This window comes from Myxocyprinus asiaticus, chromosome 29 (assembly GCF_019703515.2).
Source record: "Myxocyprinus asiaticus isolate MX2 ecotype Aquarium Trade chromosome 29, UBuf_Myxa_2, whole genome shotgun sequence".
NCBI classification, from domain to species: Eukaryota; Metazoa; Chordata; class Actinopteri; order Cypriniformes; family Catostomidae; genus Myxocyprinus; species Myxocyprinus asiaticus.
In genome coordinates, this window is record NC_059372.1 from 29413706 (window position 1) to 29435170 (window position 21465).

Here is a 21465-nt window from a genome sequence, read left to right on the forward strand (position 1 = left end):
ATATGTGAATAATGTTTTGTGGTAAATAATTGTTTTGTTTGAAAAGTTGTTTTGTAACAGGAGCTTATATTTATGAGGATATAATGGTGTCATTTAGAAACAATAGGTTTTTAAAGCTTTATGTAGCATTGTTTTTTTTGTTTTGTTTTTTAAGTTGTTTTGTAACCAATATTATGGTGATTACATTATAGTTTCATTTGGTGAAATTTTACCCTACTGAATTCTCACCAATTCCTCCCAGTGGAATGCAAAGATATTGCCAAAAAGAGCAGATTACACTGTTAAGATTTTGGGGGAAATATTTTACTGGAATTATTATGTTTATATTGTGACACCACATTAACTACACTTCATTACAAAAGTTTTGAGAAAAATAGTTACTTTGTTGCAACAAATTTACTTACATGCAGATTCTTTGAGTATATTCAGCTTGTTAGGGAGTATGTCAAACAAAGTCCACAAAGTTTCAACTAGCTAATGAAGCTTATACATTTGATAATACCGTTATTTGTCTGGAGTACAGAATGTGTTTGTTTTCCCTCCTCTATTAGATGCTAATTACACATAGTTCTAGTCCTCCTGTTGGTTTATTGTGTTCAATGTGAGACCAACTGAGTAGAGCTTATTTTTGTTTTAACATAAATAGACCTCTGAGCTAGACCACCTGAGTACAGCTGTTGCTCCCCAACTACACCAAACATCCAAAAGACAAAGAGATTAAATGGATCATTAACAGATTAATGGAGCAACAGTCACAGTACATGTTAATAAAACACAGTTGAAATACTGTAATAGGTAGGAGTTATTCAACCGAGCTCTTTGAGGCTTGTACTCATTTAAGTTTGATTTAACCGATTAATTACCTTTTGAGATTCTATAATGAGGTAATTGGTTTAATCCTGGGCTGTAGTGTGGTCCGTAAGGATACCCGCAATATTAATTAATATTTGTTCACTTTAAATAACAGCACATGTCTACAATGTGTCTTGTTAAAAATTCAAAGCTGCTTGGACAAGGTGGACTAGTGAGGTTTCCATGGTTACTGAAATTTTACACTTATTTGTTTTCTTACTTTCTTTTCTATCTTTCTTTCTTTTACACATACACAGAAGCATTACATGATCAAACAGTATAAACATCAAAGAAGTGATGTCACACAGACCCTGTTTACATGGTATTAACATCCATCTCAGGTGATCCAAGTGGACAGTGCTCAATACAGGTGTAAAGAGTGTCCAAAATATTTTGTTTTGTAATCCGATCACTCAAACCACATTATTCCCTATCTTGCCCCCATTCCCTCCTCTTCTCTTCTCTTCTCTCTATCTTTCTGAGATCTCTCTGTAAGACTGTCAGTATCTGCTGCCCTTAAGTCTGTAAGGTAGCTGCAGTAAAGAGTGACTCCTTTGAACCACTTTATGTAATTCACACTTTGGAAAAGATGTTGGACAAAAGTAAAAGCACACCTTGCAACTCAATGCCACTGAAAAAGTTGTTTTTAAACTCAAAATGCATCTGAATGACCTCTTACAAAGCCACAAAAAGTATGTATTGTGTTGCTTCCACTCTGTTTCTCTCATCTAAGCTTCACTTATTCATTCAACGACTACTGTGTTTTCCTGACTGACCATTGCTTGTGATGGACAGTAAATATACTTGGCAGATCAATATGAGAATGAGGCTGGACACAAATGGTTCACTTGTACCATTATTTTAAAGTTTATTGAAGTACCATTTAAATACAATGGTATATGTAATTACATATTAAAGTAACATGCTAACATCAACTTACTATTTCATGGTACCGCAACAGTAAATCTTTAACCCTGTAATGCATACATCAGGTCTTCAGAGACCCGGTACCTCATTTCACCCCCTGTACCTCATTTATTTTTTGGAATTGTGCCCACACCTCTTTAGTATTCCTCAATCTATCTCTTATAAGTAGTGTAACACAACAAATTTAATACATTGAATTTTTTATGATTATTTAATATCTATTTAAGTTTACTATCACAGGATATCTTTTTCTTTATTACAAGAGAAATTACTATATTGATACAAATAAATACTATATCACACTGATTTTCTGTGCAACAATGGTGAATTATCTGTATCCCATATACGTGTACACATACATAATATGCATGCTATTTCTTACTCGAGGTGGCGCTTTTGTTTAATAATTGACTTGATTTACATTCGACATTGTTATTTGATGAAGAAACAACATGGAAGTAAATCAGCCAGGAAGTTAAAGTTCAGTCTCAAATGGATCTTCCAAATGGACAATGACACCAAGCATACCTCCAAAGTTGTGGCAAAATGGCTTCAGGACAAAAATGTAATGGTATTAGAGTGGCCATCACAAAGCCCTGACCTCAGTCCGATAGAAAATTTGTGGGTAGAACTGAAAAAGCATGTGCAAGCAAGGAGGCCTACAAACCTGACTCAGTTACACCAGTTCTGTCTGGAGGAATGGGCCAAAATTCCAGCAACTTATTGTGAGAAGCTTGTGGAAGGCTACCCAAAGTGTTTGACCCAAGTTAAACAATTTAAAGGCAATGCTACCAAATACTAACAACATGTATATAAACTTCTGACCCACTGGGAATGTGATGAAAGAAATATAATCTGAAATAATCATTCTCTCTACTATTATTCTGACATTTCACATTCTTAAAATAAAGTAGTGATCCTAACTGACCTAAGACAGGGAATGTTTTCTGCAATTATATGTCAGGAATTGTGAAAAACTGAGTTTAAATGTATTTGGCTACGATGTATGTAAACTTCTGACTTCAAATATGTGTGTGTGTGTGTGTGTGTGTGTGTGTGTGTGTGTATATATGTAAGGGTGTTTGGTGAAATTCCCATGTATTTAAGGGTTAAAAAGAGAATTTGAATGAAATGCAAAAAGATAAATTAAAAAATTATTTGGTACATAGTGCTGCGTAGTTTACATGGAATTGTTTCTCACACTAAATTATGTTTTGTCAGGTAACCTAAAAATGTTTGCTTCATGTGGGTAATATGTAAATTAACAGGTTTTAATATTAATATTATCAAAAATATTATTGAATACGGCTGAATGAACCTGAATACATTAGGTTACACCAACAAAAGTCATTATTAAATGTCAGATCAGGTAGAAAAATGTCCTTAGGGTTACAACTGCACATTTTCACTTTTAACAGTGCAATACATATAGTCTTATTTTTAGCTTTCGAATGCTAATACATGTTTTGGCAGAGAGGTATTACCTACAGAATTTCTTCTTCTTAGCAGTGAAATCTATTTATATCTTTCAGGTGTCCTATTCTGTGGAATACAGAATGCTGTGGTTTATGAATGATGTTTGTTCTATTGAATGAAAGGGTAAAGTTTCACAAGCTGGATATTTGGTCTCACTACAGTCTCACTCTGTCCGTGGCTAAAGTTCGCCTAAACACCTGCCAAAACACTTATTTGTGCCAGCCTGCTCTCAGCTATCAGCCATATTTCAGTGCCAGCATCACTGCCTGCTACAGTACTATAAATATATACTGTATATAGATGTCTCTTTTTATTTATATATTTGTATCTATGTACTTGAAAGTGCAGTACAAGATTAATTTTAGACAGACAAACAAACATATTAAACACAATGAACCATTAGAAAGCATTAATACAAAGGAATCTATGAGTTAATCTATGTAGGGGAGAGGGTTTATGCACAGGGGACTATAAAAACAGTATGGATTGAGAAGAAAATGGCATTTTCCCAAGACAAATTGCTCATATTCAAAAACCCATTACATCACATACTGAACAGAGAGGACATATTTATGCCAGTTTACATTTTATCATATGTGGTGACTGGCAAGGTCTCAAAATGTAAGAAAAGACCATCTATGTCCTTTCTGCTGAGATTCAACAAATCATTTTGTGTCCAAAGGGCACTTTAATTTCAGGTATATATTGCTATAGCAATAAATAATACGGCATCATATTTTATACTGTGAAACCTTTGCATATTAAAGATGACATCTTGGGGGTATCTGTAATAACCAGTTTCCAGTTTGCTGAGATTGAAGCACGATAAACTGTTTGCCTTGTGTGAAATATAGCTGCTATTCAAACAACATTTCTAAACACTTTGGGAATGTCTCAGCATGACATGCACTCACGCATGCATGCACGCACACACACACACACACACACACACACAGCAATAACTAATGAAATTTGTCATCACAAATTCATCCATCATTAATTTACTCACCATTTTCTCTATTTCTCTTTGCACCTCTCTCCATAAACCATGTATTTTTTATTTTATTTTTTTCCCATTCTAGTATTTATTACTGTGTATATATCCCTAAATTATCTATTTCCTTTTGCTCATTCCTTTTGCAGAGAGCTCTGTCTGATTCATATTGTGACTCATTGGCTGTGTCCACTGTCCTCATCCTGCCACATGCACTTCAAGGACTGAATGTTGTACTATTATTTAAAATAAAATGATATATACATATTTTTATTTTCCTCTCATGCTAGAACTCCACAGGTGACCTTTTTTCTACCCTGTATTGTGTGTGTGTTTTTTGTTTTGTTTTTTGTACAAAGAATGTTAAGAAGCATAAGATGGTACTTGTAAATAGACTGTGTTCCAGACTAAATTTGTTTCAATGGTGTAATAAAAAATAATAAGGTGGGCATGTTGTTTAATGCAGTGAGGACAATTTCCAAGAATCAAAGAATAATGTTTCTATTTCACAGGATTTACTTCAGGGCACGGAGAACAATCGCATTGCATTTAAGAAAGAAAATTCCTGTTTTTTGTTAGTTTCTCATTGTTAGATAAGATGCCTTAAGAGTAAAACAGATACCTTTAGTAGGAAATTATGTTATATATTTATATTTACAACAGACAAAGTAGTTAAATTCATCAGAACCACTTATGTATATTTTGACTTTCATAACCATCATTGCTCAAACAGGAAACAGTGCGTGCAATCAGAACGCTGCTGCAAAACAATGCTCATCATTTAAATATGTTTGAATAATCAGCTCATCAACACTTAATTTGCAATTTCAAAAGAACCAAAGGGGAATAATAAATAACTGACAAGTTAACAGCTGCCCTTGTGGTGAAGAATAAAACACATGACTGTTGAGTTATTATTAGCTGAATGATCAAATAAATTAAAACCAATATTCCCATCTCTGTAATTACAATGGCCATTATGATGGTTTGCCATACAGAAATCTGATATATGGCAATACATTTAAAACACATACTGTATGTAGCCTATGTTCTCTTGATTTATTACTTTATGTATGTTCAAATGGAATTTGAATATGTACATATATGTCTAAATATATTAACAATAATTGTATATGTGTTCATGCAGTAGGCTATATGGCCATATATCAGATTTCTGTATGGGGGATTTCCTCGCTTGGATATTGAATATGGTCTATTACATATTTTATTAATAGGTATTATCAAGAAATAGTATGCAACAGGTTGTTCATTTCAATAAGACACGTTTTCTTCGATCCAATGCAAAATAGAAATCACCAAATCATTTCGGGAATGCTCTATTCATTCCAAGAATGTAAAGAGTGCTTGTGCGCACTCACCTGTAGGACGGTTTTGGCACTTATCGAGGACACGATGGTGGTGCATATGAACTCACTGTCCACGAGACGCTGTCCCATAGTGAATAGCATCGGGGTGGACAGCAAAAAAGACGCTAGCCACATGGCGCTGATGAGTTTCTTGGTGCGGCTCCGCGACATGATGCTCTTCGCCTTGAACGGGTGACAGATGGCCATGAAGCGCTCCACGCTCAGACTGGCGATGTTGAACGCCGTCGCATAGGAGCAGCCGTCCCGCAGAAAGTAGTAACCTTTGCAAACAGCCTCCCCAAAAGCCCACGGATGATGCACCCAGATGAAGTTGTACAACTCAATGGGCATGCAGAGGATCAGGATGAGAAGGTCGGATATGGCGAGACTCGCCAGGTGATAATGCACCGTACACTGGAGGTTCTGAAGAGATTTCTTCGTGACAAGTGTATACAAGGTAATCGAGTTCCCCAAACAGCCGACAACAAACAACAGCAAATAAATCACACTGACCAAAACTTTGGAGTAGATGTCTGTGTTCACGTCCAAATCCTCTTGGGAGACGCGGTCCGTCTCATTGTCCGGAAATTGTTGAGACCGGTTTGCGGACGACAGAAGTTTCTCTGCAAAGATGCGCAAGTCTATGAAGTTGCGTCCTAATTGTGTAGTATTCACCTCCATGATATTCGTTAAGAGCATTAAATATTAACACACAACGTATGCCTAATTAAACGCGTTTTGGTCACATTTGTAGGATACATTAGGTTAGAACATGCGGCAGTATGTTAAAGCTGTGGGCACTGCTCTAAACTTGGTCAGGTTTGTGAAGGGAGCAGTTCAGACGCTTTTATACGACGAGGAGGCGGGTTGAACGCAAGTCTTGAGCAAATGACGCAGCGCCATTCAACGATTGGTGTATATTTTTGCTGAGAGGCTTCTAACCTTGACCATATGAAAGAGTTTGCCATCTCAGTTGTACTTGTTGAAATGTCCAGAGTTGAAGCACAAATGTTGATTTTGAACTGCAGTGAAAGCCGGGGTGCTTATTTGAACAGTTCTGGGGCAGAGGTCCCTCATGAAGTAAAAACGTGTATGTTTTAACTGACTGACTGAGTGAGAAGCCACTCCAAATATGACTAAGCGCGAGTGAACTGTTCAAATGATTTAAACTGAACCGTGAACCGATTCAGACTGTTTTGCTACCCCGTTTGACAAATTAATGGAAAATAACTGACTAAAAAGAATGATTCATTCGTGAATCGGGCATCCCTTCTGATTCTAACCCTGATAGCACATGCAGGGTAGACCGGGGATTGATTTTCTACAGGGTTTAATTGGCACTGTGGCAAAGAGTTAATTTCTGGTCACTTTTAAATTATTTTTTACAAAAGTGTAACGTCTAAGAATGCGCATGCGCATTAGCTATACAAGCTGGGTAAATTCCAGTGTTGTCAGATTTTACTGCTGATTTGAAATATGTTCTGTGATCGTAATCTTGACCAACCAAACTTGAGATTTTGGTGTTCCCCCATTCAAATAGATACTTGCTCATTCATGACTAGAAATAGCTTCCCGGGGCCTTTCCGACAGTTGACTGACTTGCTAGAAAGACTTTGGTATCAGCTATATTTTGATATAAGATTTGTAAGACTGTGATAAGATAGCTGGCTAACATCATTTATCAAAAGAATGTGAGTGGAGTTTGTTGGCACGTTGATTTATTTTTTTATTTTTTGGCACATTGGTTTTTGGGATATCACACTGGGAATAAAAAAAGAATAGATCATAATTTATAAACTTCACTGGCTTCATACACAATATTTACCAGATCAATACCTCTGACACACATATATAACATTAAAAATGTATAATAATAATAATACTTATTATTAGGCCTATTACACATACACACGGTTCAAGCCAAGCTAATGATACCCTTGGTTCCTTTCATGATTAAAAATGTTTTGAATTGATATCAAACAAGTTTAAGCTAAGAGTTATATATTTATACAAGTTTATATACAATAAGTATAAAAAAATAAATAAATAAATAAAAATCAAATATCATCTGCGTAAAGCAAAAGCTTATGCGCCATACCTCCCGCCACCACTCCTGGAAAATCATCTTCCTTTCTTATTGCGGAAGAATCCTTCCTTCTTAAGAATCAGACTGATCCGGGCTTGTGTCATAGGAGTGTTGGGGAGGTTATGTGACGGCCTGTTGCGCTGGCTACGAGGCACACAGTGGTCTGCCCGTCTCGCACCACCAGTCCACGTAACACAGTTCAGCTTATTGTGCCGTTTTGTATAGGGACCCCTAGTGTCACTACATCGAGACAACGTCGAGTGAGTGACAGATAGGGAACGTCCTGGTTATTTTCGTAACCACCGTTCCCTGATGGAGGGAACGAGACGTTGTGTCCCTCTTGCCACAACACTGAACTACCCGCTGAAATGGCCAGGACATTGTCTCGGCTCCTCAGCACAAAACCTGCATGCAAATTCCACTCGCCAATTTCCATTGGCCTTTTCTCAAAGATCAGAGGTGTTTGGGGCTCCCAAGGGCAACCCCTAGTGTCACTACATCGACACAACGTCTCGTTCCCTCCATCACGAAAGTAACCAGGACGTTTCCAACTGAGCAATCAAGAATATGCGATTGTTAACGTGGACATGCCATCCATGGTTTCTGGACTACTGTGTGTACTGTTATTTCCTTCTTCCTAATACAGTGCATCCGGAAAGTATTCACAGTGCTTCACTTTTTCCACATTTTGTTATGTTACAGCCTTATTCCAAAAAGGATTAAATTCATTATTTTCCTCAAAATTCTACAAACAATTCCCCATAATGACAACATGAAAGAAGTTTGTTTGAAATCTTTGCAAATTTATTAAAAATAAAAAATGAAAAAAATCACATGTACATTAAGTATTCACAGCCTTTGCCATGACACTCAAAATTGAGCTCAGGTGCATCCTGTTTCCACTGATCATCCTTGAGATGTTTCTACAACTTGATTGGAGTCCACCTGTGGTACATTCAGTTGATTGGACATGATTTGGAAAGGCACACACCTGTCTATATAAGGTCCCACAGTTAACAGTGCATGTCAGAGCACAAACCAAGCCATGAAGTCCAAGGAATTGTCTGTAGACCTCTGAGACAGGATTGTATCGAGGCACAGATCTGGGTAAGGGTACAGAATAATTTCTGCAGCATTGAAGGTCCCAATGAGCACAGTGGCCTCCATCATCCATAAATGGAAGAAGTTTGGAACCACCAGGACTCTTCCAAGAGCTGGCCGCCCGGCTAAACTGAGCGATCGGGGGAGAAAGGCCTTAGTCAGGGAGGTGTCCAAGAACCCGATGGTCACTCTGACAGAGCTCCAGCATTTCTCTGTGGAGAGAGGAGAACCTTCCAGAAGAACAACCATCTCTGCAGCACTCCACCAATCAGGCCTGTATGGTAGAGTGGCCAGACGGAAGCCACTCCTCAGTAAAAGGCACATGACAGCCCACCTGGAGTTTGCCAAAAGGCACCTGAAGGACTCTCAGACCATGAGAAACAAAATTCTCTGGTCTCTTTGGCCTGAATGGCAAGCGTCATGTCTGGAGGAAACCAGGCAATGCTCATCACCTGGCCAATACCATCCCTACAGTGAAGCATGGTGGTGGCAGCATCATGCTGTGGGGATGTTTTTCAGTGGCAGGAACTGGGAGACTAGTCAGGATCGAGGGAAAGATGAATGCAGCAATGTACAGAGACATCCTTGATGAAAACCTGCTCCAGAGCACTCTGAACCTCAGACTGGGGCAAAGGTTCATCTTCCAACAGGACAACGGCCCTAAGCACACAGCCAAGATAACAAAGGAGTGGCTCCAGGACAACTCTGTGAATGTCCTTGAGTGGCCCAGCCAGAGCCCAGATTTGAACCCAATTGAACATCTGTGGAGAGATCTGAAAATGGCTGTGCACCGACGTTCCCCATCCAACCTGATGGAGCTTGAGAGGTCCTGCAAAGAAGAATGGGAGAAACTGCCCAAAAATAGGTGTGCCAAGCTTGTAGCATCTTACTCAAAAAGACTTGAGGCTATAATTGGTGCCAAAGGTGCTTCAACAAAGTATTGAGCAAAGGCTGTGAATACTTGGAGTGGTGCTGGGCGTAGTGGACTAAAGCACTGAATTGGTAAATAGAAGGTTGTTGGTTCAATCCCCACAGCCACCACCATTGTGTCCTTGAGCAAGGCACTTAACTCCAGGTTGCTCCAGGGAGACTGTCCCTGTAATAAGGGCACTGTAAGTCGCTTTGGATAAAAGCGTCTGCCAAATGCATAAATGTAAAAAAATAGTTATGTACATGTGATTTTTTTTTTTTTTCGTTTTTTATTTTTAATAAATTTGCAAAGATTTCAAACAAACTTCTTTCACGTTGTCATTATGGGGTATTGTTTGTAGAATTTTGAAGAAAATAATGAATTTAATCCATTTTGGAATACGGCTGTAACATAACAAAATGTGGAAAAAGTGAAGCGCTGTGAATATTTTCCGGATGCACTGTATATTAACAATTCTTCATATGCAAATAAATTACTAAAATTTGATGACTAAACAGAAATCAGAAGAAACTGCTATCTACCATTTAAAATAATCTCTCTTTCTCTCTCTCTCTCTCTCTCTCTCTCTCTATATATATATATATATATAGATTCTTTTTACAAAGTTAGTGTGAAATTGAGTAAATGTAGTACTAAATAAGAGTTTATTCATTTTTTAGCAATTTTAAGTTAATGTTATTTACTATATTAAATTGCGTAATATATCGGCATTGTATCGGCCTATTGGCCACCCTGCTCTCTGGATATCGGTATCGGTCATTTAAAAACCCATATCGGTCGATCAATATACAAGACATAAACAATATGCGTGTTAACATGATTTTAGTGTGATAAAATCGCTTACTAGCCTATTCTGTATGAAGTTATATCCAATTTGATAACTTCGTTGCCATCATAACATAACGGCGTAAACCCTTTAATCCAGGTTAACGAAACTTTAAACAACTTTACAGCTCAAATAATACATGGGTTTTAACAGAAGAATTAATGTAAGTGATTTTAGAAAATTATAAGCTTAGCATTTCTGCCTTTAAACCACCATAAATTAGCCCCATTCAATTCCACAGTAAGTGCCTCACTCTATCCTTAATTTTTGCTTTTTTAAAGAAAAGTAGGGATGAGTCGAAATGAATTTTAAATAATAAGAAAAATAATACAAAATAGGCCTGTTTAAAACATTTTAATTGTGGATACGGTGAAATATATTAATTTAAATTGCTATGACTGTTGCAACGTATTCATGAATGTACACGTGATTCAACAGTATATCAAATTATTAACCAATGTCTGTGAAACAAAGAAACAAACAAAGATAAAAGGGGGAAAGAAACTGAATCTTTAGTATGTATGTTTATACTAATAGTTATTGCCAAAAAAATTTAGTTTAATAAATACAGCACAGCAAGGTCATTTAGATAAATGCAAACTCATTTCTGTGAGTCCAATTAATTGCCATTTGATAAGAAATATTTAAGGCAGTTATTTCTTCCTATAAATACCTTGTGCAGTCTTTAAGCAGGAAATTAACAGGAAATGTATTATCAGTGAAGGTTGAATTATCTGGCATTTGTGAATGATGAATTTGAACATGGCTATAAAATTATAATTGCGACAAAATCCCCATTGATTTATCACTAGGTCCGTTTTTATAATCGCACTCATTTACATGATCCATCAGATACTTTCTTACCAAAACAACTCAAGTGCCTTGCAACGAAGCACACAAACACAGAAATAGCACTTAGCTGTGAAAATGCAATTATTGCTAAATTACACCTCATACACCAAGAAAAACACCTGCATTAAACTGTTTACCTTCTAATCATGTCGCAAGTAATACTTAGCCAGAATGCTATTATACAATTGCATACTTATATAGTCTCTTAAAATTAGCTTAGACAACAAGCACGGGGCATTTGTAGTACTCTAATGTACTGTAATGTATTTGTAATAATTGAATGATTATAAATTGTAATAATAGCTACATTAATTTTAAGAAATGAAATAGGCCTCATCTTATGCTGCAATTAGTCATGAATTTGTGAATAATAAGAGAAACAGGTAGAGGTGAGTGAGTCACCCCTTTGAATCAGACACACTAACAGTGGCCTTAGCTGCTGTTTTCATGGTTACACTGGTTAAATGCCACAACACAAAGGACTATAAATATATGAACACTATTGTCTATCTTTCCTGGCTGTTTCTCTGAATGAATAAATAAATCTCCCGCTGCCTTTGCTCTTTCACTGCTTTTGTCTCAATGCTTCCACAATGGCATTTGATACTTCCTTCCCCTCTAAAGGTTTCCAGGCTAGATGAATAATTAATTATGGTTACTTTTTGGTGGATTGTGCATTTATTTTTCAACTGTCCATACAATTCAACTGTTAATCTGTTAGATGCATCATAGTAGCTGCCATATGATCTTTTTAATAACTAGTAGCTCTGTTCCAAAACCTATTGAGCTGCCTCGCTGCCTGTTCCCTACATAGGAAGCTTCCTTCTTTTACAGCATCCTAACTTAAATGGAACCTCATAAGTGACTGATTTGGAACTCACTACATACACTGAACAAAAATATTAACCTAAAAAATATGCTCCATGTGGTTACATTTAAAGGTGCACTCAGTAATTTTTTCCTTACTAAAAAAGTTTTACTACTAAAGAAATTATTTGTAATTTGAAAATACATGTATAAAATCAGAATCACTCATATCAGACGAAGACTTCAGTCATCTCTGTAATGTTATAAAAGCTATAAAAGTTTTATTTTAAATGGAGAGGGTCCCCTCATGGGGGCTGCCATGTTAGAATCACATGACCAGTCGAATACTACTCGCTTAATCTCAGTAACCACCCTGTTATTGGACACTTTTACTCAAGGATTAAATTAATCATGACTGACTCTAAATAGTACATTTCTTTAGTGGCATCTGAAACTTAGAACTTGATTTTGAATGATGCTGCATCCATGCCACTAGGTGTCAGTGTAAGTCCAACACTGTAAAAAATGTCTGTCATTTTAACAGTAAAAGACTGTAAAAATGCTACAGAAATAAAATGTTAATTGATTAACGAGTATTAACTGTAAAATATACAGTATTTTTTTTATATTTTTAAACAATACAGTAGTTTTTACAATAAAATGTTGTAAAAATTAAACTTTTTAGATGTAAAAAGTATGATTTTCCTGTATAATTAATGGTAATTATAGCACCGAGGTAACTGAGCACTGTCTCTACATGTTTACTGATCATTGCTCCTGGAAGGGCCACTACTGATAAACTTCATGTCCTTTTACATTTTCCAATGTAAAGTTGCTTACTTTTTAGAAAAAACTGCATACGGTGCGCACCTATGATGCCTTTAAATGCCACCTACAGAGGCAGCTCACTAGGTCTAGGCATAGAACTGTTTAGTGTCTATTAAGCTAGCAGTACAAAAGTTACAGTGACTTGATGTGCCGACAGGTGGTGGTATAAAAAGACAGACTTTTAAGCAAACTGGCTCCTACATAGGGATACTTTATATAGCTCTTTAAGTTGAATACATGCTCTTTGAGTACTTTGGTGTGTTTGTAAGTTAGTGATTCACTTTTGAGGGCATTGTAATGTTTCACCTTTATAAAGCAAATAGTTACAAATAGCTGATCACTTGCATGCCGCATCTTATCCATCATTTCTGACATTTAAAGGGCACCTCACTCCTGGAAACAGTAGACATACCCTTCAGTTGCTCTGCAGGCGACAAGAAAAGCAAAATGCTGCTGTTTTGCTGGTGCTGGTGTTGACGTCTGTCTCCAGCCCTCCTTTGTTTTTGTCTTCACCTGATGAAAAGAAATTGAGGCAGCTGTGATATTCTGAAAGGGAAATGCAACATTTTCTGAAATGAGAATAGTTATGAGATAAGATCAATACCTCAGGTCATCTTTATTTTCAAGATGTCACAAAAAGCAAAGCAAAGGTATTTTGGCATCCAACAGGAAGGCAAGTCGTGTGTCTGCATTGCCAGACTCTATAGAGTAAGTGGTTCCAAAATACCCAGACTGCAGTTTCTGACATCTGAACATTTCTTAAAGTTTGACAGCCAGATATATAAACCAGTAATCACACAAGTGTTGCTGATCATACAAGATTCTAAAGGACTTTGAATTCAAAGTTGTTCTTGGGGTAGTTGACGTATAACATGTACTATGACTTTTTTTTTTATCAACATCAAGATTTTAGGTTACATTTTTTATGACTATATAAAATATATACTCCCAAAAAGGGATTTTTTTCAGGTTGTTTAGTTTACTTAATTACAATGAACTAAAGCAACACAATTCTAGAACATTTTGTCACAGCTTGATTTTATTGCATTCTATCCAATTAAATTTGTAAAATTTAAGTTTACTTAATCCATTTGAGTTGGGACTACATAAATACTTTTTGTAGCATTGATGAAACTGGGTATGGGATTTACCATTTCCCAGCATGCTTTGCATGGGACTGGATGGGGTGAACAAATGTTGAAATTAATTTTTATTTTTTTAGCAAAATGAGAATAGGAGATTTGTTAATGTTTAATGTTCTGTTATATTGGTATTTAAAAAGAGTGTCTGTTAGGCTGGAGTTTTTGGTGTTACCAATTATGGTGAAGATTGGTGCTTGTGCTTAAGTTGAGGATAGACTTTCACATTCAAGTAATGTTTGATTCAAGTCAAATTGATTCAAACTGATACTGCAGAAGTTTTACTGTCCTTACTCTTGCTCATCTGGCATATACTAATGATTAATACAAATATAGCCGCAAGCGGAAATCATCAGGGGCCAAGCGGTCATGTACCGTATTCACTGTAGCAGCATATTTTATTTTTTTTTTTTTTTTTTATGGGGATGAAAAGGAGACTGTGAGGGATAGACTTGCAGTCTCTTTAAAGGGTTGAACTGCTAAGTATACATTTACATTTATTCATTTGGCAGATGATTTTATCCAAAGCGACTTACAAAAGAGGAACACATAAGCGAATCATTTTAAGGAGACAGTGGTATGAAAAGTGCCATATTACAAGGTTTCACTAGCATCAGAATAGCATTCAAAACAGATTAAAAGTGCAACAAGGAATTTTTTTTTTTTTTTTGTGACTGGTTAAGTGCTCATAGAAAAGATGTGTTTTTAGCCAGTTTTTTGAAGACAGAAAGTGAGTCAGCTTCACGGATGGAGTTGGGAAGGTCATTCCACCAATGTGGTATGATGAAGGGAAAGTGTTTTGGTGCCTCTTTGTGTTGGTACAACAAGGCAATGTTTCTTAGCTGACCGCAGGCTTCTAGTGGGCATGTAGCTCTGCAGAAATGATTTTAGGTATGCTGGAGCAGACCCAGTGACTTTTCTGTATGCCAGCATCAGAGCCTTGAACTTGATACGTGCATCAACCAGCAGCCAGTGAAGAGAGACAAGGAGTGGTGTAACATGCGCTCTCTTTGGTTGATTAAAGACCAGACGTGCTGCTGCATTCTGGATCATTTGCAGGGGTCTAACTGAACATGCAGGAAGGCCTGCAATGAGAGCATTACAGTAGTCAAGTCTAGTTATGACAAGTGACTGAACAAGAAGTTGTGTGGCATGTTCAGAGAGGAAGGGTCTTATCTTCCTGATATTGTAAAGTGTAAATCTACATGATCTTGCGGTCTTTGAGATGTGGTCTGTGAAATTTTGTTTGTTATCCATGGGTACCCCTAGATTTCTGACCGTTTTGGATGGCGTTGCTGTAGTTGCACCCAGCTGCACGGTGATGTTGTGTTCAACAGTAGGGTTGGCTGGAAAGACAAGGAGTTTGGTCTTGGCTGGGTTAAGTTGCAGGTGGTGTTCCTTCATCCAGACCAAGATGTCTGCCAGGCAGGCAGAGATTTGAATGGTCACTGTGGTGTTGTTGGGCTGGAAAGACAAGTAGAGTTGCATGTCATTAGCGTAGCAGTGGTTAGAGAAACCATGTGCCTGAATGATGGGTCCCAGTGATGTTGTGTATATAGAGAAGAGAAGTGGCCCAAGCACTGAGCCCTGAGGTACCCCAGTAAGTAGCTGATGTGACTTGGACACCTCACCTCTCCAGGCTACCTTGAAGGACCTGCCTGAGAGATAGGAATTAAACCAGTCAAGCATAGTTCCTGTGATGCCCAGCAAAGAGAGGGTGGAGAGTAAGATCTGATGGTTGACTGTGTCAAAGGCTGCAGAAAGGTCCAGTAGAATGAGGATGGATGATCTGGATTCAGCTTTCGCCCATCTCAGCGACTCAGACAGCAGGGCAGTCCCGGTGGAGTGTCCACTTTTGAAGCCTGACTGATTGTCATCCAGCAGCTTGTTCTGTGAGAGATAGGCAGAAATTTGATTGAAAACTGCCCTTTCAAGTGTTTTTTCCATGAATGGGATGAGAGAGACTGGTCTGTAGTGTTCTATTTGTGTGGGGTTAAGTGCGGGTTTCTTCAGCAGCGGGGTTACTCGAGACTGCTTAAATGTAGTGGGAAAAATGCCTGTAAGTTGAGATGTGTTAATTATGTGAGTGAGTGCATGTAAGATGGATGGAGAGATGGCCTGGAGGTGGTGAGAAGGAATGGGGTCAAGGGAACAGGTGGTGGGGTGGTTGGAGAGGAGGAGTTTAGAGACCTCAGTGTCAGTCAGAGGGGACAACATAGAGACAGAGGGGTTGCATACAGGAGACTGGTGATGAGAATGTATTGCTGATAGTTTTAACCTTATTAGTAAAAAATGCGGCGAAGACATCTGCTGTCAGTGATGTGTCAGGTGGTGGAGGGAGAGGGCAGAGAAGTGTGTTGAATTTTCTAAACAAGCTGTGAGTGTCTGTGGTGCTGTTGATCTTGCTCTGGTAGTAGGAAGTTTTTGCAGATTTAACATTATCTGAAAAAGTTGCAAGCAGAGACTGATACTCACACAGATCTGCTGGATCTTTAGATTTCCTCCATCTCCTCTCAGCTGCCCTGAGGTCAGTCCAATGTTCACGAAGGACATCAGAGATACAGGGGCTGGGTGGTGTAGTACGTGCTGGCCTTGAGGAGAGAGGACAGATGTTGTCTAGACAGGTTGTTAAAGTAGAGCTTAGTGTGTCTGTGGCAGTGTTTACATCAAGGGTGGAAAATACATTTTGTGTAGGAAGAGAGGTAGAGACAGCAGTGGAAAGGCAAGAGGGTGAAAGGGAACGGAGGTTATGGCAAAAGGAAACCAAAGGTGGAGTCTGTTTTAATGTAGATGGGAGAGTCATGTTGAATTGAACAAAGTAGTGATCAGAGACATGTAAAGGAGTAACAAGAATATTTGAGTTGGTACAGTTACGTGTAAAAATGAGGTCCAGCTGGTTGTCCGATCTGTGAGTTGCTGTGGTGCTTAGTCTTCCCAAGTCAAATGAGGCCAGAAGAGCATGAAGTTCAGTGGCCTGGGGCTTGTCTTGGTGTATGTTCAAATCACCAAGAACCACAAGTGTTTTACCATCCTCCGGGAAGGAGGACAGCAGGACATCCAACTCCTCGAGAAAGTTTGCCAGCTGACCTAGAGGGCGATAAATGACAACAACATGTATTTTTGTGGGTTACATTGTAGTAATAGCATGGAATTCAAAAGTAGAATTGTTACATAGAGAAGAGTGTGGTGAAAAAGTTGTTCCCCCACCCCTACCGGTGTGTCGAGGGGTGTGAGAGAAGGAGAAGTTGTTGGAGAGAACAGCAGGTGTTGCTGTATCCTCTGGATGTATCCATGTTTCTGTCAGCGCCAGGATGCTGAGGGTGGACTGTGTGGCAAAGACTGGAATGAAGTCAGCTTTGTTCACAGCTGACTGATAGTTCCAGAGTCCCACTGAGAAAGAGAGCGGAGCAGGTGCTGAAGTGCAAAGTGGCTGTAGGTTGTGAGGGTTGCGGTTTGTCTTGCGTCTATATTGTGTAAACGGTCTGTAACAGATAACAGGTATGTGCTTGAAAGCATATGTTATTCTTGAAGCTGACATGTTAGTATATACAAGGAAAATAAGAGATAAAATTAAAAGATACTTAAGTGCTATGGTGAGTGGTGTCTTGTCGGTGTCCTTGCTCGGTGGACTCGCACAGGTACTCGCTAGTCTTTACACAAGTAGGTCTTCACACGAGGAGGGCTTTACACGAGGGCTACCACTTCTGCTGCCGCTTCTGCGTCAGTATTCACGTCAAATATATACACGATGCTAATGAGCCGTACAGTGAAAAAAGCAGGACATGCCTTAATGCTACTTAGCACAAAGCTAGTCACGTGGGCAACCGAAACTACAGGTCGCGTGAGGTGAACAGCGCGAGAAAAAACGCGACTTCAGACTTCAGTTTTGCAGTAAGTACATGGTTTTGTTCAGATTTTTCTGATTCACAAAGAATGTCTGTGGCTAGATATTGATTATACCTGTTGCTATAAATAAATTACACAGAGAACATTGAATTTAAGTCTTTATGAATTGTTTGATGATTTAGAAGTATATAGGATATTTTGTACATAAATGGACTGGTTGTAAACCAATTTGTTCAATTTTTCTGTTAGAAAGAATGGCAGCTAGAGAAGAAACAGAAGTCAGCATAATAAATAGTTGTACAAAACAAATACAACAATCCAGCAAAGCAATAATAGCTGTAAAGAATAAATGTTGTCATATTACTTGAACAAAACAGGTTTAAAAGAGGTGCAGTACACAAGAATGAGAACATGCATAATAAAGTCATATTAAAAGCGAGCAAGTGCTGCTGAAATGCGATGTCGGTTACTCATGCATGGACACTTGCAGCTGCGCTCGTTATAATGCTGAAGCGCTTAGACCTATTTTAAATTGCACAACGAAGCAGTGCATGAGCTGAACCGAAGCAGTGCGTCACAACAATTTTGCAGCAAACAATGCATGTGCTTTTACACCAGCAGTGATTCTGCTGTAGAAACTGCTGCGCTCTATACATAAAATAAATGTATAAAATGGTTATCAGGAGTCAGCTATTGATAAGTTTTACAAGCATGATCATCATGAAATCTTATTTACAGGATGATGGTGTTATCTAATGCAGTCTTGTAGAATTATTTCATGTAGTGACAGCCAACACAGTAAGGTCTGCTCATTTTTAAACATCATTAGGACGATGAGCCTGAATGTTGTTTTGCACAACAGAGGGCGGTTTGATCACTCCATTTGGTTTGATCACACTTAATAATACAGTCAGAAAAAAAGCAATTATGCACAACCACTGAATAGCAATATCTGTTTGTTCAGACACCAGCCAAAACGTTTAAGTGTTGAGAAATTTCTTCATAAAAAGGAAGCAGTTCCAGTATATTGACACACCATCTTCACCCCACAGTCAGGACCATCTTCCCATGTTTTTTCCTTATAATCCTTATAAAAAGTTGAGGGCATTAGACTGCAGTGTATTTCAATACAAGACTGAGGTAAGTTCTGAATTTACCGACCACCAGGGCCGTAGCAACGAATTCTGGGCCCCCTAACTGTATATTGGTAGGGGTCCCTTTCATATAAAAAAATACAGTTTAAAATTTGATGTGGGCCTCCCTGGACCTGTGGGCCCCTAGAATTGTTACCACCTTTCAATCCATTAGCTACACCAATGCCGACTACACGTGCTGTCCAGTGCATTTGTTTACATTTGGCAGCAAACTCAGCTGTATATGCTAAAACTACAGTGTACTACAAGTCATAGCCTTAAACAAACAAAATAAAACTGCACTTTTATATACTATTTCATTTGAGAGCAGGTCTAAAGGGTTAACAGCAATATTGAATGTGATGTCGGGTGAACACCTGCAGCTGCGCTCATTATAAGCACTTATTTAGCTTTTTGTTGACAAATATATGTGACAAATATTGAACTTGTGAAGATAAACAAACACCTTTGATGATAAACAACAGGGAAATCCACCCAGTGTGTATCATTAAAATGATTACACAGTTCTTAACATGGAAATGTTTCTGAGGTACAATCAAATTAGTTGAACATGAACACACTCTAAAACGTATTTAAAACAGTGAAAAACATTTGGTCATAAACAAACAGCAGCATCACAAAAAGAATAACAGACTTTTTCTAAACAAATAAACAAGAAGCCAGTAGACTGTGTAAGCTGCCAAACTAATCTGGCAGCATTAATTTTAATTTTTTTTATCTCTGTAACCTGCGCATCATTGGTGGCCTCCACCCAGGGACTGCAGATGAAAATGAGCTTTTAGCTATATCTGGTACAATATATGTATTGTGCATTGTCCCTGCCAAATAAACAATAAATCAATAAATAATAAATAAACAAGATTTGTGAACAATAAGGATTTCTTGTCTTGTGGCTCCCTCTGGTGGACAAAAGTACAATAGCCTGTTTATATCCCAATTCTAACTGCATTCATTACAGTTGTAAAAATAGCTATTTCTTACATTATAGCGCTGCCAAATTAATTAAATTTTGCATATTACTTCAGAATGTTTTTGTGCATGTGTACTAAGTTTGAAAAATTTTGCTCACATGATACAGGTCAATGGGCCACAGTCCAAAACATATTTGCTTATATCTTTGGAAATATTTGACATATCAAAATTCTTTTGATAACTTTTGTCAGGAGGGTCTGTAGATGATGTATACCAAGTTTTGTGCAAATTGGACAAACGCCCTAGGACGGGTAAAAAAAAAAAAGTATGTTTTTCAACAAACAAAAAAATATTGCAGAAATGGAAATCCATGTGACCATATCATTTGTGTGCACTGAAGGATTTGGAAAAAAGCCTATACGGTTCTGGAGTTATTAGAAAAAACAAGGATTAGCTTATTATAGGGCCACCATGTGGCTAATTCTAACAAAATGTTATATACAGCTTCATGTCCACACCCTGCTTTTGCATAAGTTTCATGTCCATCAGCCATTCACAACTCAAGTTATTAGGTTCTGAAATTTGATTGTCTGCTGGCTGACACTTTTGTTGATTTGACGAATAGATATGTATTGATATGTTAGCACTTGAACCAAGGAAGGTGCGTATTTAATTTGAACTCAGTTGACCAAACGACTGCAAACTTATGGCAGTTTTTTAGAGTTAGCACCCCCTATGGGCAGAATTGAACGGAAATGTGCGTGCATCCTCAAAATGGCCTGTTGACTGTGTATCGGGTTTTGTTAAGTTTGGCCTTTGCATTGAGTAGATATTGATCAATGAATCAAATTGCATTCTACTGAAGAAATTTTATCGATAATATCTTAGTGATGATTTGACGTATCAACATTCTTTGATAACTTTTTTGTCAGGAGGTTCTGTAGATGATATATACCAATTTTCATGCGAAACTGATTTGACAGGAAAGATCCTTTGGAACCCTACTCTAACTCAAAACCTAACCCTAACTCAAACCTTATCTGCCTTCAGAGGGCTGACAGCATATTCACTGTTCTCTTACAAAGTCATTCATGATTTTTTTGGTAGGTCAATTTAATATTTAAACCACCTCAGCTGCAAGTTTAAAGTTAATCCATAACTGAGATTTAAATCAGAGTTTAAAGTAATGGAGCAACAGGATTGAAGTCAATTCAGATTTATGGTAAAATTTAAATCAGGATCAAAACAATGATTTAAATGTAACCCTGATTATTTTTAAACAAAGTTTAAAGTTTGGTGCAACAGAATAATCAGATAAACCTTGATTTAATCTTAATTTAAGATTAATCCTGGTTGGTGCAACCCAC

The 21465-nt window shown here is 37.8% G+C and overlaps 1 protein-coding gene across 1 annotated transcript in view; it reads right to left on the reverse strand.

Moving 5' to 3' along the window:
* LOC127420397 (neurotensin receptor type 1-like) overlaps positions 1-6297 on the reverse strand; it is a 76602-nt gene extending 70305 nt beyond the window's left edge. Inside the window, exon 1 of the mRNA XM_051662666.1 lies at positions 5629-6297. Coding sequence (XP_051518626.1) covers positions 5629-6297 — 669 coding nt within the window. The remainder of the gene's footprint in view (positions 1-5628) is intronic.
* Positions 6298-21465: the final 15168 nt, after the last annotated feature.